Source organism: Tachypleus tridentatus, chromosome 2, assembly GCF_004210375.1.
Source record: "Tachypleus tridentatus isolate NWPU-2018 chromosome 2, ASM421037v1, whole genome shotgun sequence".
Classification (NCBI taxonomy): domain Eukaryota; kingdom Metazoa; phylum Arthropoda; class Merostomata; order Xiphosura; family Limulidae; genus Tachypleus; species Tachypleus tridentatus.
In genome coordinates, this window is record NC_134826.1 from 153,481,167 (window position 1) to 153,501,146 (window position 19,980).

Below are 19,980 nucleotides of genomic sequence, written 5' to 3' on the forward strand. Positions count from 1 at the left end.
GTCTGACAAACAACAATAATGTCTTACAGTTGTTATACACAGTAGGTTGGTTATCTAGTACATAACTGAAGTTTATCTGACAAACAACAATAATATCTTACAGTTGTTATACAGAGCAGATTTTCTAGTAGATAATTGAAGTTTATCTGACAAACTATAATAATGGCTTACAGAGTTATACACAGTAGATTATTTAGTAGCTATCTGAAGTTTATAATAATGTCTTACAATTGGTACACACAATAAAATACCTAGTAAATACCTGAAGTTTATTGGAAAACAAAAATACTATCTTACGGTTGTTATACACAGTAGATTATCTAATAGATATCTGAAGTTTATCTAACAAATTGTATGATTATGTCTAACAGTCGTTATAGGCAGTAGATTATCTACCAGATACCTGAGGTTTATCTAACAAATTATAATAATGCTTACAGTTGTTATACAAATAGGTTATCTAGTAGATAACAGAAGTTTATTATATATGTAAAAACGGCTGGTATGAATAGAGAAAGCACTGTGTAGAGGAGCGAACAACGTTTCGACCTTCATCGGTCATCGTTAGGTTCACAAAGAAAAAAAGGGTTACTGACTGATGGCTGACCACATATTTGAAGGCGGTTGTGTAACTGAGAGTAGGAATGTAGAGGGCGTGTTTAGATGTTGGATATATTTATTAATATACTTATAAAGGTGTTCCATTGTATTGGTTTATTTTGGGCTTGAGTTGTTGTATAGATTAGGCTTCCTTAATTTTGCGTTTATGTTTGTTTCTTTATATAGTATTTGGATGTTTTCTATGATAAGGTTGTGTTTATTTGACTTGCAGTGTTCGTAAACGTTTGAAGGTGACTTTTTGTGTTCTTTTATTCTGGTTTCCATTTTTCCACTTGTTTCTCCAATATAGAAGTCGTGGCAGTTATCACATTGTATTTTATAAATAATGTTGGTGTTGTGTTTGTCAGTGTGGTTTTTACATAGTATAGACCTTAGTTTTGTGCCTGGTTTTTAAATAAATTTGGTATTAACTGTAATGTCATATTTTGTTACTAGTTTTTGCCAAATGTTGGTTATTTTTCTGCTGATGTTAGGAATATATGGTATGCAGCAGTTTATGGTTTCGTGATTTTTTAAATCGTGGGGTATATTTACTTTTGTCAGTTGATTTTGCTTTTTGTTTAGGTGTGTGTGTATAATGTTATCTACGGTTTGTGGAGGAAACTTGTTAATGTAGATGAAGTATTGTGAGCCTGACGATGGCCGAAGTAGGTCAAAACGTTGTTCGATCCTCTACACAGTGCTTTCTCTAACCATACCAGCCGTTTTTTGCATATATAATTTTCTCTACAAGTGGGATTTCTCGTCATCACGGATTACAAAACTTTATTTAATAAACTACATAATTTTGTCTTACAGTTATTGTACAAAGTAGATTATCTAGTAGACAGCTGAAGTTTATCTAACAAACTGTATGATATTGTCTAATAGTCTTTATAGACACTAGATGATCTAGTAGATACCTGAGGTTTATCTAACAAATTATACTAATACCTACAGTTGGTATAGATAGTAGATTATCTACTAGATAACAGAAGTTTATCTAACAATCCTTATAATAATGTCTTACAGTAGTTATACACAGTAGATTATCTACTAGATAACTGAAGTTTATCTAACAATCCTTACAATAATGTCTTACAGTTGTTATACACAGTAGATTATCTAGTATATACCTGATGTTTCTCGAACAAACTTCATAATAATGTCTTATGGTTGTTATACACCGTAAATCATATAGTAGATACCCAAATCTTGTCTCACAAACTCTATTATAATGTTAGATATTTTTAGAAATGAACATGCTTCGACAACCAACTTATATCTACTAGTTTATAATATTGTTGTGTATGATTAGCCAGCCATTAAACCAACTTGTCTTTAAACTTTATATTGTTGTTGTACAGGAACAAACCTTCAAAAGCGAGTTTTCTTTACATTGTTATAATATTTTTGGAAAAGTTGTTACCAGTGTATTTCCCAACTATGATAATTTTGTACATTGTGTCTCTGATCTTATGGTGGCACATATTGCTATATTTAAATATCATTCGACTTGAAGACGGTCTAAGAAATAATTTATAATAACAATAGAAACAACAAGATGAAATTTCACTTGTTTTTACTGATATTCTACCATGATCTGTCGAATTATTATTTTTTCCTTTATATGTAAAATTTATATTCTCAAAAGTAGTTACCTCACCTGTCCCTAAGGCACTGATGAAGTATTCACACTATTTGGCTCGTGTCCACGCCCAGCTTATCTAACTATTTGGCCAGTGTGTATCTATCTGAGTAACGCCCTCGAGCGACTACCCGAAGAACTAGGTCAGCCTCCACCCATACTATCGTTAATGCTAAGAAACACTGGTTGGGAAAGTTGGACGTGCATTATACATTCGAGATTTATAGAAGACAAGCAGATAAATAGTGGGTGAGTAAATCGCCTGTCTCTCTTCTTCTAAGCATCCAAACACCAAGTAGATGTCACAGTATTTTACTGTTATAACAATAACGTTTTAATATCACCTCGGTACTACGTCTTCCACTGGGTTGTAAACAGCTTAGAGGAAAGCCCAAATATTCTTCGTCCGTAGTTCAGCAATCCTAAGTCAATAAATTTTCAAATATTTTTACATTAACCAAGTGTTCCTATATTACTCAGTAAAATTTAAGTAATGTTTACATGTATTTAGCTATAATGTATTAAGACAGTTACTCTTATACTAGTGTTTACATGTACTTTGCTATAATGTTTTAAGACAGTAAGTCTTATACCAGTGTTTACATATACATAGATATAATGTCTTAAGACAGTAAGGCTTATACCAGTATTTACATGTATTTAACTATTATGTCTTAAGACAGTAAGGCTTATACCAGTATTTACATGTATTTAACTATTATGTCTTAAGACAGTAAGTCTTATACCAGTATTTACATGTACTTAATTCTAATTACTTAAATCAGAATGTCTTATACAAGTGTTTATATGTACCTAGTTTTTAAAGTCTTAAAACAGTAAATTTTATACTAGTGTCTGCATGTACCTTGTTATAATATCATAAATCTGTAAGTTTATACCAATGTACTTAGTTCTGGTATCTTGAATCTAAGTTTTATGCCAGTGTTTATATGTACCTAATTATAACATCTTAAGTCATTGTGTTTCATACCAGTGTTTATAGATATATGGTTTATAGGCTTTATTAGGCCTACTTATTATAAGTTTTATATTTGGCTTCATGAAGATAGCTGTATTAGGCCTACGTATTATTGAAGACCCTATTTTGTTATTCGTTTCGCATTTTGAGGTGTAGTAAATATGAATGTGAAGACAGATATAAATGTTTAAATCTCTGATCAGACTTCAGTAGATAGTTGTATGCTAACCTTGAAATGTTAGTCTATAAACCGCCAAGAGATATGGTCGAGGTTTCACTTGATAAAAGCAACTCTAGTTCTTATCGCCTGCGAAAGTCCTCGCATTAATGAAGAGCTACATATATTTGAAACTCTGTGTCACGTACAGTTTGCAGATATATTCCGAACTACCGCGCAGGGTTTGTTATTTGCATTTTAGTTTTAATACACTGACTTTTTTAAGGATAATCCTAAGTAGCAAAAGTGTTGAAAATTGAAATTATGAAGTAACCGTGTCACCGAAACAATGTTTTAGATTTACTGGTTATACTCTGACAAATCAAACAGTATAGTAGTTTCTCTAGGTATCCTCCGACAACTCAAATAGTGTAGTAGTTTTACTGGTTATTCTCTGACAACTCAAACAGTGTAGTATTTTTTTCTAGGTATCATCCGACAACTCAAATAGTGTAGTAGTTTTACTGGTTATTCTCTGACAACTCAAACAGTATAGCAGTTTTTCTAGGTATCCTCCGACAACTCAAATAGTGTAGTAGTTTTACTGGTTATTCTCTGACAACTCAAACAGTGTAGTATTTTTTTCTAGGTATCATCCGACAACTCAAATAGTGTAGTAGTTTTACTGGTTATTCTCTGACAACTCAAACAGTGTAGTAGTTTTATTACTTTATCTGTGACATGCTATTCCAATAGTTTCAGTGGGTATACCATGTAGTAGTTTCAAGAGGTAGCTTCTGACAACATAAATTATTTTCTTGTGTTGTCTACATGTGAAACTTTCTTCACATATAGATTTACCTGAGTGAATGGGTTATGAAACCTGTAATCCACACATTAATTTCATCGTAGCATACCTGTAATAAATACATTAATTTTACCGTACTATACCTGTAATACACACATTAATTATACCGTAGTATACCTGTAATCTGCACATTAATTTTAGCTCAGTATACCCTTATGAAGTAACCGTGTCACCGAAACAATGTTTTAGATTTACTGGTTATACCTTAATATACACACTAATTTTACCGTAGTATACCTGTAATACACACATTAAATTTACCGTAGTATTCCTGTAATACGCACATTAATTTTACCGTAGTATAATCGTAATACACGGATAAATTTTACCATAGTATTCCTGTAATACACACATTAATTTTACCTTAGTATACCTCTAATCCGCATATTAATTTAATCGTTGTGACGACTGACATGACTTTATTCCTGCACTGTATGGTCCACTTTGTTCAACAAGCTAGTCTGACATGACTTTGTTCATAGACTGTGTGGTCCACGTTGTTCAACAAGCTAGTCTGACATGACTTTGTTCTTGGATTGTATGGTGGAAGTTGTTGAACAAGCCTGTCTGGCATGACTTTGTTCCTGGACCTAATAGTGCAAGCTGTTCAACAAGCCAGTCTGACATGACCTTGTTCATAGACTGTATGGTCCACGTTGTTCAACAAGCCAGTCTGACATGACCTTGTTCATAGACTGTATGGTCCACGTTGTTCAACAAGCTAGTCTGACATGACTTTGTTCTTGGATTGTATGGTGGAAGTTGTTGAACAAGCCTGTCTGGCATGACTTTGTTCCTGGACCTAATAGTGCAAGCTGTTCAACAAGCCAGTCTGACATGACCTTGTTCATAGACTGTATGGTCCACGTTGTTCAACAAGCCAGTCTGACATGACCTTGTTCATAGACTGTATGGTGGAAGTTGTTGAACAAGCCTGTCTGGCATGACTTTGTTCCTGGACCTAATAGTGCAAGCTGTTCAACAAGCCAGTCTGACATGACCTTGTTCATAGACTGTATGGTCCACGTTGTTCAACAAGCCAGTCTGACATGACCTTGTTCATAGACTGTATGGTCCACGTTGTTCAACAAGCTAGTCTGAGATAACTCTGTTCTTGGACTGCATGGTACAAATTGTTCAACAAGCTGTTCTGAGATAACTTTATTCAACAAGCCAGTCTGACATAACTTTCTTCCTGGACTGTATGGTCCACGTTGTTCAACTGGCCAGTCTGACTAGACTTTATTCCTGGACTGCGTGAAGTTATTGGGAGATAGGAGATGTAATCTTATGTCAGGGTAACAGTTAGCTGCAGGCAATATTAGAAGGAATAATAACTTAAACGAAGCCACTGGGAGAGAAATGTAATCTTACACAGGGTTATAATCCTGTCAGTAAGTTACTAGGTATATCAGAAAATCGGGACGATGAGAAACATCTCCTGGTGGTCACAGGAGAAAATGATGTTTCAGCCAATTATAATGTCATATTAGAAAATCACAGGAGAATTACAAGCTGTGTCACGATCATAGTAGCATGTTACGTGTAATTTAAAAAAACATTAATTCAGCTACGAGTAAAACTTATCGATAATGGACAATGATATTTAAAATATAATGCACACCCTTAGTTTTCTAAATGGTTGTTGTTAAGCTTAAAATTACTTGTTCATTTTTTTACATCGAAACCAGATTTTTTTGCGTTGTAAGCCCCCAGACTCACTGCCGAGCCACCAGGAGACGTGTTCGACAAATTGAAAGAAACTAAAGCTTTTTTATCTTTATAACTCGCTTTTGTGAAAAGATTATAATGTTTTATCTTTCAATCCGCATTTGTTCCTATAAGATTTAAGTAATAATATGAACACGGTAAATTATTTGATTTGAAATACTAACTTGAAACAAGAAAAACTTTAAATAGTTAAATTTGAAACTTATTACAGCTATAAATGTCTGTTCATGTTTGACCTTTATTAATCGTAATTACTTAATTCAAGTTTTAAATGTGTACAATTTATTTAATGTTGTGAACATTAATATTGTAACAACTTTGCGAATAATGTTGAGTGTTACATGATTTTAAAGAAAGCTTGAATATCATTCGAATCATGACAGTGGAATAGGTTTATTAACTTTATTTGATTGTTTTCCACCGATTTTCAAAGATAAATGGAAAAAAGAAAGCGTATAGAAAGACAACTAACGTACGAAACGACCCAGTGCTTCTAAAAATAGAAGACAGAAAATTGTGAAACAAATACAGTTAATTGCTTTGACACACGAACGGTCTAGATAGAAAGATGAGAATGAAATGTTTCTTTCTATTGTACATTTTATAAAAACTTAACCAATTCTACTGTATTCAACTGATTCATTTTACATTTTATATTCAACTGATTCATGAAATTGAAAACTGAGCCAAACAATGTCTTCTATTTCAAACTCCTACGTTGTTGGATATTCAACAGGAGACAGTAATTTACTCAATAAACAAGAACACGACCAACTAATACTTTATCACAAGATAACAGCTTGTTTCAGTCGACAAGAGTCTTACAACTTAGTACGTATGGGATAAACACCTTATATTACAATAGTTTTAACCCTAGTACCTTGTGAGGTAGAGTACATGTCGCCACGTCCACCCTAGTACCTTGTCAGATAGAGTACATGTCGCCACGTGCACCCTAGTACCTTGTCAGATAGAGTCCATGTCGCCACGTCCGCTTTATTTGACGGCCCTACATCATAGTTTCCATTGCAAATAACCTGAACAACCTGCTGCATGGTTCTCCACTAACCTAAACAACCTACTTGGTTCTACAATAACCTAAGGAAACGACTTATCTCTCCAGTAATATGGACAACCTACTTAGTTTAGTTCTCCAGTAATATAAATTGTTCTCGGTCTATCTTATTACACTTCCTAATCGTAGCGTCATCATCAAGACATGAAGTTTCTTCTATCCAATGTCTACATTAATTAATTTAGTTTCACTGTTATAAACATAGCTTACGCGTATAACAGTACGTTTACCATTTTTCGAAACTCCGTTAAAGTTTTCTTAATGTTTTTAGAACTTCAGCAGCGCATCTAACATTTATTGATCAACAAAAAAGCATAATATTATATTTCTCAACACTTAGACTTACAAATACAAAAGCTATTTGTAATTATGAAGTACACCATTAAAACCTACCTTATATACTGAATTACGAATGTGTGTAAAGAAAACTTAGTTAACATTTTGTTCTAATGTGCAGACACATCACTTGAGAATGTTTACTTAAAGACTTCAATACCATTAAAGATATCTTATAGACAGATAGTTGTCCGATGTTGACAGAAGAAAGACTGAAACAGAACATTAACTAAGTTAACAATGGATTCATTGTGGAGAACTGGAAGTTCTATACTGAAGATAAAAACGGTTCTTAAAACTAGATACCGACTTATTACCTTTGACCTTTAACTTCAATAATAAAGATAAAAACGGTTGTTAAACTGGATACCGATTTATTACCCTTGACCTTTAACTTTAATAATAAAGATAAAGACGGTTGTTAAACTGGATACCGATTTATTACCTTTGACCTATAAGTTCAATAAAGAAGATAAAGACGTAAAACTAGATACCGAATAATTACCTTTGACCTTTAACTTCAATAATAAAGATAAAGACGGTTGTTAAAACTAGATACCGGCTTATTACCCTTGTCCTTTAACTTCAATAATAAAGATAAAAACGGTTCTTAAAACTAGATTCCGACTTATTACCCTTGACCTTCAACTTTAATAATAAAGATAAAAACGGTTGTTAAAACTAGATACCGACTTATTACCCTTGACCTTCAACTTTAATAATAAAGATAAAGACGGTTGTTAAACTGGATACCGATTTATTACCTTTGACCTATAAGTTCAATAAAGAAGATAAAGACGTAAAACTAGATACCGAATAATTACCTTTGACCTTTAACTTCAATAATAAAGATAAAGACGGTTGTTAAAACTAGATACCGGCTTATTACCCTTGTCCTTTAACTTCAATAATAAAGATAAAAACGGTTCTTAAAACTAGATACCGACTTATTACCCTTGACCTTTAACTTTAATAATATAGATAAAGACGGTTGTTAAAACTGGATACCGACTTATTACCTTTGACCTATAAATTCAATAAAGAAGATAAAGACGTAAAACTAGATACCGACTAATTACCTTTGACCTTTAACTTCAATAATAAAGATAAAGACGGCTGTTAAAACTAGATACCGACTTATTACCCTTGACCTTTAACTTCAATAATAAAGATAAAAACGGTTGTTAAAACTAGATACCGACTTATTACCCTTGACCTTTAACTTCAATAATAAAGATAAAAACGGTTGTTAAAACTAGATACCGACTTATTACCCTTGACCTTTAACTTCAATAATAAAGATAAAGACGGTTGTTACACTGGATACCGATTTATTACCTTTGACCTATAAGTTCAATAAAGAAGATAAAGACGTAAAACTAGATACCGAATAATTACCTTTGACCTTTAACTTCAATAATAAAGATAAAGACGGTTGTTAAAACTAGATACCGGCTTATTACCCTTGTCCTTTAACTTCAATAATAAAGATAAAAACGGTTGTTAAAACTAGATACCGACTTATTACCCTTGACCTTTAACTTTAATAATATAGATAAAGACGGTTGTTAAAACTGGATACCGACTTATTACCTTTGACCTATAAATTCAATAAAGAAGATAAAGACGTAAAACTAGATACCGACTAATTACCTTTGACCTTTAACTTCAATAATAAAGATAAAGACGGCTGTTAAAACTAGATACCGACTTATTACCCTTGACCTTTAACTTCAATAATAAAGATAAAAACGGTTGTTAAAACTAGATACCGACTTATTACCCTTGACCTTTAACTTCAATAATAAAGATAAAGACGGTTGTTAAAACTGGATACCGACTAATTACCTTTGACCTATAAGTTCAATAAAGAAGATAAAAACACTTTTTTAAATCTCGATACTCACTTATTACCCTTGAAGTTATCTTCAATAATGAACAGAAAGACGTTCGTTAAAACTCGATACCGACTTATCACACTTGACCTTTAAATCAATAAGAAAGGTAAAGATGGTTGTTAAAACTGGATACCGACTTATTACCCTTGACTTTTAAGCTCAATAATGAAGATAAAGACTGTTGCTTAAACTGGATACCTACTTATTACCTTTGACCTTTAACTTCAATGATGAAGATAACAACGGTTGTTAAATCTGGATACCAGCTTCCACCCTTGACTTTAACTTCAATGGTGAAGATAAAGACGGTTCTTAAAACTGGATAGCGATTATCACTCTTTACTTTAACTTCAATGATGAAGATAACAACAGTTGTTAAATCTGGATACCAACTTCCACCCTTGATTTTAACTTCAATAACGAAGATAAAGACGTTCGTTAAAATTGGATACCGACTTATTACCCTTGACCTTTAAGTTCAATAATAAAGATAAAAACGGTAGTTAAAATTGGATACCGACTTATTACCCTTGACCTTTAGGTTCAATAATAAAGATAAAGACGGTAGTTAAAATTGGATACCGACATATTACCCTTGACCTTTAAGTTCAATAATAAAGATAAAGACGGTAGTTAAAAGTGAATATGGAATTATTTTCCTTGAACTTAACGTCAACAATGAAAATAAAAGCGTTCGGTTAAAACTCGATACCGACTTATTAACCTTGACTTTAACTTCAATAATATGGCCCGGCATGACCAAGCGTGTTAAGGCGGTCGACTCGTAATCCGAGGGTTGCGGGTTCGAATCCCGGTCGCATCAAACATGCTCGCCCTTTCAGCCGTGGGGGCGCTATTATGTGACGGTCAATCCCACTATTCGTTGGTAAAAGAGTAGCCCAAGAGTTGGCGGTGGGTGATGATGACTAGCTGCCTTCCCTCTAGTCTTACACTGCTAAATTAGGGACGGCTAGCGCAGATAGCCCTCAAATAGCTTTGCGCGAAATTCAAAACAACCAACAAACCAACCTCAATAATGAAGATAAAGACAGTTGTTAATATTGGATACTGTCTTATTATTGTTGACTTTTAAAGGTAAGATACGATTCTGCGTTTTCTTAAGACCCTGAAAACTCGAAATATTATCTCTGTAACTATTTTCCAACAAATTCCTCCATCTCCATAGAAAGTACACCAAACCTGATATTTTTCACGGCCTACCTAAAGTACACTAAACGTGGTATTTTTTAAGGCCTACCAAAGTATACACCAAACTGGACACTGTTTCTTCAGGTGTAGGCTCCTGTAATTACTTGTCTGATTTTATCGGTCCTACATTTAAAACTGAATACCTTTAACGAATTCACTATTATCTTTGTTTCAAAAGTTTCTAATATTATGTTTGCCTATCAGTACGTTATGGCCAGTTTTGATGTCGAATCTCTATATACCAATATAATGAAACTTTAAATGTAATCGTAGACCTTGTCTTTCCCATAGACACTGAACAGTATGTTGTTTTCACCTGTAAACAATTCGTGGAACATCTTGTCCTATCCCTTATGTTAAACCATATTCCCTTTAAAATGATGTCACATATCATCTCCACTGGGTCCGACGATAGTAAATAGTTTTTCTATGCTATTATGAATTGAAATTTGTTCCTTACAAACACTGTATTAATGACGCTTTCCTGCTCAATAAAGGCACGATTCCAAGTACCTTTCCTACCTTCATTCCCGACACCCCAATATCATATTCACAATCGAACACGAAAATAATTATTCCTTACCATTCCTAAACGTCGGAATTACCGAAGAAAGTAAACATTTTGAAGCTCAGTTTACCATAGAATAACTTTTATTGGTCTCCAAACATTTTGAAGCTCAGTTTACCATAGAATAACTTTTATTGGTCTCCAAACCAAATTCGATATTTTTTCCCGAACTTTTATTGGTCTCCAAACCAAATTCGATATTTTTTCCCGAACTTCTTTAAACGTAATCTGGTTATATGATTGAAAAACATAATTTTTAATCTGTGTTCTAATTATTTTATTTAAATAAACAAAGAACCCTTCTACATAAACTCATGTTCCTACTGATATTCTAACGAACATTAAATAGAATTCCCTAAATAAGAACTTTCATCTGCCAGCTAATGTAAACACCGCACACACCCCCTCTCACTCTCAATTCCTTTAATTGGTTCACAATCTCCACAAATTAAAAAAAAAAAAAGCTCTTCCCTAACAAAACTTTCTACCATCCACTTTAGTTTAAAATAATATAAAAACTTCGTCTCCACATTAAACAGTACAAAGATCAAGTAACTAAACTTGTAGGTTCGTGGGTCGTGTATAGACGAGGTGTTTACGTACATTGTCAAAATGAAACGTCACTCACAAGCTAGAGTCTGTGAACATTCAGGAATATCTTACAGAATCAACGTTCCACTGCTTAAACCAAGTCACTAAACTATTAGTTCAAGGTCTGGAACCAAAGGTCGCAATATTTAGTTTCAGGATTTCTCTGTCATCACCACATAGATAAAGACTGCCCAACCCTTAAAGGTTCACAGAGTTGTTTAGATCCAAAATATTCACACTTAACTCAGTTGTTGTGATATAAAAATTGTTTTATTCGCTATTTACTGCTTTTCTGAATAACTATGAAAACTAATGATTATGTTATTATACTTTAATTTTAGTACAAATCATTTTCGTAACACAATTTTTATATTTACATTATGATCCCTCTAGTCTTACACTACTAAATTCGGGACGGCTAGCGCAGATAGCCCTCGAGTAACTTTGTTGGTGTGATTTAAATGTTATTAATAGAATCACGTAGTGTCTAATGTTGGTGTGATTTAAATGTTATTAATAGAATCACGTAGTGTCTGATGTTGGTGTGATTTAAATGTTATTAGTAGAATCACGTAGTGTCTAATGTTGGTGTAATTTAAATGCTAATAGAATCACGTAGTGTCTAATGTTGGTGTAATTTAAATATTATTAATAGAATCACGTAGTGTCTAATGTTGGTGTGATTTAAATGTTATTAATAGAATCACGTAGTGTCTAATGTCGGTGTAAATTAAATGTTATTAGTAGAATCACGTAGTGTCTAATGTTGGTGTAATTTAAATGTTATTAATAGAATCACGTAGTGTCTAATGTTGGTGTGACTTAAATGTTATTAGTAGAATCACGTAGTGTCTAATGTTGGTGTGATTTAAATGTTATTAGTAGAATCACGTAGTGTCTAATGTTGGTGTGATTTAAATGTTATTAGTAGAATCACGTAGTGTCTAATGTTGCTGTCTTTTTAAATGTTATTAGTAGAATCACGTAGTGTCTAATGTTGCTGTCTTTTTAAATGTTGCTAATAGAATCACGTACTTTGTCTAATGTGTTAAACCTTACTAATTTAACAATATGTTAGGAAAGTTGGTTGCAGTGTGGACTTTGTTTTTTGTATTGGACGCAATGGCCTAGAAACTTCATTAGTTAAACATACGAAACCTAATAGGTTTTGTCATGCATGTTTCGCCGATAAATTATTCATGTTAGTATTGTGTCTTACGTTCCTACATTTGGTATTTAACATCAGAGAAATTCGTTACGTCTATACAATTGCTAGTGATTGTTACACGACTCGAGGGTTTTGGAGGACTTACGGTATCTTATTAAGGTCTACTTTTGCTTAAATCTATGCTATGTTTTTGCTCATATATATATATATATATACTTTGTCTTATTTTAAAGCTTTACAGATCACGTTATTTTGTGTATGTTCATACGTTAATGTTATATGGTGTACTGTTTCTGTATGTTCTTAATTTAATGATGTGTGATATACTGTTTCTATATGTTCATACGTTATGTGGTGTACTGTTTTTTGTATGTTCTTACCTTACTGATTTATGATTTATTTTACATTATGTTATCTATACATTTCTCTTATAAACAGGTGATATAACTTTCTTCATATTTCAACAGTTTTTCTTAACTTTCAATTACTGAATGTAAGTTCAGTACATACACTTAATGTTTCTCTGAATCCAGTAATACATTATCAACTTATATATTATAAGTAGCAAAATCGAATATTTCATTAAATCTAAAAATATAGAAGCACCTGTTACTTTAAATAATTTAATACGTCTCAGTACCCTCTCTGAAGCACCTATTACTTTAAATAATTTAATACATGTCCCAGTACCCTCTCTGAAGCACCTGTTACTTTAAATAATTTAATACATGTCTCAGTACCCTCTCTGAAGCACCTGTTACTTTAAATAATTTAATACATGTCCCAGTACCCTCTCTGAAGCACCTGTTACTTTAAATAATTTAATACATGTCTCAGTACCCTCTCTGAAGCACCTGTTACTTTAAATAATTTAATACATGTCTCAGTACCCTCTCTGAAGCACCTATTACTTTAAATAATTTAATACATGTCCCAGTACCCTCTCTGAAGCACCTGTTACTTTAAATAATTTAATACATGTCTCAGTACCCTCTCTGAAGCATTTGTTACTTTAAATAATTTAATACATGTCTCAGTACCCTCTCTGAAGCACCTGTTACTTTAAATAATTTAATACATGTCTCAGTACCCTCTCTGAAGCACCTATTACTTTAAATAATTTAATACATGTCCCAGTACCCTCTCTGAAGCACCTATTACTTTAAATAATTTAATACATGTCCCAGTACCCTCTCTGAAGCATTTGTTACTTTAAATAATTTAATACATGTCTCAGTACCCTCTCTGAAGCACCTGTTACTTTAAATACTTTAATACATGTCTCAGTACCCTCTCTGAAGCACCTATTACTTTAAATAATTTAATACATGTCCCAGTACCCTCTCTCAAGCATTTGTTACTTTAAATAATTTAATACATGTCTCAGTACCCTCTCTGAAGCACCTATTACTTTAAATAATTTAATACATGTCCCAGTACCCTCTCTGAAGCACCTGTTACTTTAAATAATTTAATACATGTCTCAGTACCCTCTCTGAAGCACCTGTTACTTTAAATAATTTAATACGTCTCAGTACCCTCTCTGAAGCACCTATTACTTTAAATAATTTAATACATGTCCCAGTACCCTCTCTGAAGCATTTGTTACTTTAAATAATTTAATACATGTCTCAGTACCCTCTCTGAAGCACCTGTTACTTTAAATAATTTAATACATGTCTTAGTACCCTTTCTGAAGCACCTGTTACTTTAAATAATCTAATACATGTCTCAGTACCCTCTGAAGCACCTGTTACTTTAAATAATTTAATACATGTCTTAGTACCCTCTCTGAAGCATCTGTTACTTTAAATAATTTAATACATCTCAGTACCCTCTCTGAAGCTCTTGTTACTTTAAATAATTTAATACATGTCTTAGTACCCTCTCTGAAGCACCTGTTACTTTAAATAATTCAATACATGTCTCAGCACCCTCTCTGAAGCACCTGTTACTTTAAATAATTGAATACATGTCCCAGTACCCTTTTTGAAGCACCTGTTACTTTAAATAATTGAATACATGTCTCAGTACCCTCTCTGAAGCACCTATTACTTTAAATAATTTAATACATGTCCCAGTACCCTCTCTGAAGCATTTGTTACTTTAAATAATTTAATACATGTCTCAGTACCCTCTCTGAAGCACCTGTTACTTTAAATAATTTAATACATGTCTCAGTACTCTCTCTGAAGCACCTGTTACTTTAAATAATTTAATACATGTCTCAGTACCCTCTCTGAAGCACCTGTTACTTTAAATAATTTAATACATGTCTCAGCACCCTCTCTGAAGCACTTGTTACTTTAAATAATTTAATACGTCTCAGTACCCTCTCTGAAGCACCTATTACTTTAAATAATTTAATACATGTCCCAGTACCCTCTCTGAAGCATTTGTTACTTTAAATAATTTAATACATGTCTCAGTACCCTCTGAAGCACCTGTTACTTTAAATAATTTAATACATGTCTCAGCACCCTCTCTGAAGCACCTGTTACTTTAAATAATTTAATACGTCTCAGTACCCTCTCTGAAGCACCTATTACTTTAAATAATTTAATATATGTCCCAGTACCCTCTCTGAAGCATTTGTTACTTTAAATAATTTAATACATGTCTCAGTACCCTCTCTGAAGCACCTGTTACTTTAAATAATTTAATACATGTCTTAGTACCCTTTCTGAAGCACCTGTTACTTTAAATAATTTAATACATGTCTCAGTACCCTCTGAAGCACCTGTTACTTTAAATAATTTAATACATGTCTTAGTACCCTCTCTGAAGCACCTGTTACTTTAAATAATTTAATACATCTCAGTACCCTCTCTGAAGCTCTTGTTACTTTAAATAATTTAATACATGTCTTAGTACCCTCTCTGAAGCACCTGTTACTTTAAATAATTCAATACATGTCTCAGCACCCTCTCTGAAGCACCTGTTACTTTAAATAATTGAATACATGTCCCAGTACCCTCTTTGAAGCACCTGTTACTTTAAATAATTTAATACATGTCTCAGTACCCTCTCTGAAGCACCTATTACTTTAAATAATTTAATACATGTCCCAGTACCCTCTCTGAAGCATTTGTTACTTTAAATAATTTAATACATGTCTCAGTACCCTCTCTGAAGCACCTGTTACTTTAAATAATTTAATACATGTCTTAGTACCCTCTCTGAAGCACATGTTACTTTAAATAATTTAATACATGTCTTAGTACCCTCTCTGAAGCACCTGTTACTTTAAATAATTCAATACATGTCTCAGCACCCTCTCTGAAGCACCTGTTACTTTGAATAATTGAATACATGTCCCAGTACCCTCTCTGAAGCACCTGTTACTTTAAATAATTGAATACATGTCCCAGTACTCTCTTTGAAGCACCTGTTACTTTAAATAATTGAATACATGTCTCAGTACCCTCTCTGAAGCACCTATTACTTTAAATAATTTAATACATGTCCCAGTACCCTCTCTGAAGCATTTGTTACTTTAAATAATTTAATACATGTCTCAGTACCCTCTCTGAAGCACCTGTTACTTTAAATAATTTAATACATGTCTCAGTACCCTCTCTGAAGCACCTGTTACTTTAAATAATATAATACATGTCTCAGTACCCTCTCTGAAGCACCTGTTACTTTAAATAATTTAATACATGTCTCAGCACCCTCTCTGAAGCACCTGTTACTTTAAATAATTTAATACATGTCTCAGTACCCTCTCTGAAGCACCTGTTACTTTAAATAATTTAATACATGTCTCAGCACCCTCTCTGAAGCACCTGTTACTTTAAATAATTTAATACGTCTCAGTACCCTCTCTGAAGCACCTATTACTTTAAATAATTTAATACATGTCCCAGTACTCTCTGAAGCACCTGTTACTTTAAATAATTTAATACATGTCTTAGTACCCTCTCTGAAGCACCTGTTACTTTAAATAATTTAATACATCTCAGTACCCTCTCTGAAGCTCTTGTTACTTTAAATAATTTAATACATGTCTTAGTACCCTCTCTGAAGCACCTGTTACTTTAAATAATTCAATACATGTCTCAGCATCCTCTCTGAAGCACCTGTTATTTTAAATAATTGAATACATGTCCCAGTACCCTTTTTGAAGCACCTGTTACTTTAAATAATTGAATACATGTCTCAGTACCCTCTCTGAAGCACCTATTACTTTAAATAATTTAATACATGTCCCAGTACCCTCTCTGAAGCATTTGTTACTTTAAATAATTTAATACATGTCTCAGTACCCTCTCTGAAGCACCTGTTACTTTAAATAATTTAATACATGTCTCAGTACCCTCTCTGAAGCACCTGTTACTTTAAATAATTTAATACATGTCTCAGTACCCTCTCTGAAGCACCTGTTACTTTAAATAATTTAATACATGTCTCAGTACCCTCTCTGAAGCACCTGTTACTTTAAATAATTTAATACATGTCTTAGTACCCTCTCTGAAGCACCTGTTACTTTAAATAATTTAATACATGTCTCAGAACCCTCTCTGAAGCACCTATTACTTTAAATAATTTAATACATGTCCCAGTACCCTCTCTGAAGCATTTGTTACTTTAAATAATTTAATACATGTCTCATTACCCTCTCTGAAGCATTTGTTACTTTAAATAATTTAATACATGTCTCAGTACCCTCTCTGAAGCACCTGTTACTTTAAATAATTTAATACATGTCTTAGTACCCTTTCTGAAGCACCTGTTACTTTAAATAATCTAATACATGTCTCAGTACCCTCTGAAGCACCTGTTACTTTAAATAATTTAATACATGTCTTAGTACCCTCTCTGAAGCACCTGTTACTTTAAATAATTTAATACATCTCAGTACCCTCTCTGAAGCTCTTGTTACTTTAAATAATTTAATACATGTCTTAGTACCCTCTCTGAAGCACCTGTTACTTTAAATAATTGAATACATGTCCCAGTACCCTTTTTGAAGCACCTGTTACTTTAAATAATTGAATACATGTCTCAGTACCCTCTCTGAAGCACCTATTACTTTAAATAATTTAATACATGTCCCAGTACCCTCTTTGAAGCATTTGTTACTTTAAATAATTTAATACATGTCTCAGTACCCTCTCTGAAGCACCTGTTACTTTAAATAATTTAATACATGTCTCAGTACCCTCTCTAAAGCACCTGTTACTTTGAATAATTGAATACATGTCCCAGTACCCTCTCTGAAGCACCTGTTACTTTAAATAATTGAATACATGTCCCAGTACCCTCTTTGAAGCACCTGTTACTTTAAATAATTGAATACATGTCTCAGTACCCTCTCTGAAGCACCTATTACTTTAAATAATTTAATACATGTCCCAGTACCCTCTCTGAAGCATTTGTTACTTTAAATAATTTAATACATGTCTCAGTACCCTCTCTGAAGCACCTGTTACTTTAAATAATTTAATACATGTCTCAGTACCCTCTCTGAAGCACCTGTTACTTTAAATAATTTAATACATGTCTCAGCACCCTCTCTGAAGCACCTGTTACTTTAAATAATTTAATACATGTCTCAGCACCCTCTCTGAAGCACCTGTTACTTTAAATAATTTAATACATGTCTCAGTACCCTCTCTGAAGCACCTGTTACTTTAAATAATTTAATACATGTCTCAGCACCCTCTCTGAAGCACCTGTTACTTTAAATAATTTAATACGTCTCAGTACCCTCTCTGAAGCACCTATTACTTTAAATAATTTAATACATATCCCAGTACCCTCTGAAGCACCTGTTACTTTAAATAATTTAATACATGTCTTAGTACCCTCTCTGAAGCACCTGTTACTTTAAATAATTTAATACATCTCAGTACCCTCTCTGAAGCTCTTGTTACTTTAAATAATTTAATACATGTCTTAGTACCCTCTCTGAAGCACCTGTTACTTTAAATAATTCAATACATGTCTCAGCACCCTCTCTGAAGCACCTGTTACTTTAAATAATTGAATACATGTCCCAGTACCCTTTTTGAAGCACCTGTTACTTTAAATAATTGAATACATGTCTCAGTACCTCTCTGAAGCACCTATTACTTTAAATAATTTAATACATGTCCCAGTACCCTCTCTGAAGCATTTGTTACTTTAAATAATTTAATACATGTCTCAGTACCCTCTCTGAAGCACCTATTACTTTAAATAATTTAATACATGTCCCAGTACCCTCTCTGAAGCACCTGTTACTTTAAATAATTTAATACATGTCTCAGTACCCTCTCTGAAGCACCTGTTACTTTAAATAATATAATACATGTCTCAGTACCCTCTCTGAAGCACCTGTTACTTTAAATAATTTAATACATGTCTCAGCACCCTCTCTGAAGCACCTGTTACTTTAAATAATTTAATACGTCTCAGTACCCTCTCTGAAGCACCTGTTACTTTAAATAATTTAATACATGTCTCAGCACCCTCTCTGAAGCACCTGTTACTTTAAATAATTTAATACGTCTCAGTACCCTCTCTGAAGCACCTATTACTTTAAATAATTTAATACATGTCCCAGTACCCTCTCTGAAGCATTTGTTACTTTAAATAATTTAATACATGTCTCAGTACCCTCTCTGAAGCACCTGTTACTTTAAATAATTTAATACATGTCCCAGTAGCCTCTCTGAAGCACCTATTACTTTAAATAATTTAATACATGTCCCAGTACCCTCTCTGAAGCACCTGTTACTTTAAATAATTTAATACATGTCTCAGTACCCTCTCTGAAGCACCTGTTACTTTAAATAATTTAATACATGTCTCAGTACCCTCTCTGAAGCACCTATTACTTTAAATAATTTAATACATGTCTTAGTACCCTTTCTGAAGCACCTGTTACTTTAAATAATCTAATACATGTCTCAGTACCCTCTGAAGCACCTGTTACTTTAAATAATTTAATACATGTCTTAGTACCCTCTCTGAAGCACCTGTTACTTTAAATAATTTAATACATGTCTCAGCACCCTCTCTGAAGCACCTGTTACTTTAAATAATTTAATACATGTCTCAGTACCCTCTCTGAAGCACCTATTACTTTAAATAATTTAATACATGTCCCAGTACCCTCTCTGAAGCATTTGTTACTTTAAATAATTTAATACATGTCTCAGTACC

At 33.0% G+C, this 19,980-nt stretch overlaps 1 protein-coding gene across 1 annotated transcript in view; it reads left to right on the plus strand.

Moving 5' to 3' along the window:
• Positions 1–2,400: 2,400 nt before the first annotated feature.
• The window catches only part of LOC143245655 (serine/threonine-protein phosphatase with EF-hands 1-like), a 56,277-nt gene continuing 38,697 nt past the window's right edge, over positions 2,401–19,980 (plus strand). The window contains exon 1 of the mRNA XM_076492003.1: positions 2,401–2,497. Coding sequence (XP_076348118.1) covers positions 2,418–2,497 — 80 coding nt within the window. The 5' untranslated portion in view covers positions 2,401–2,417. The remainder of the gene's footprint in view (positions 2,498–19,980) is intronic.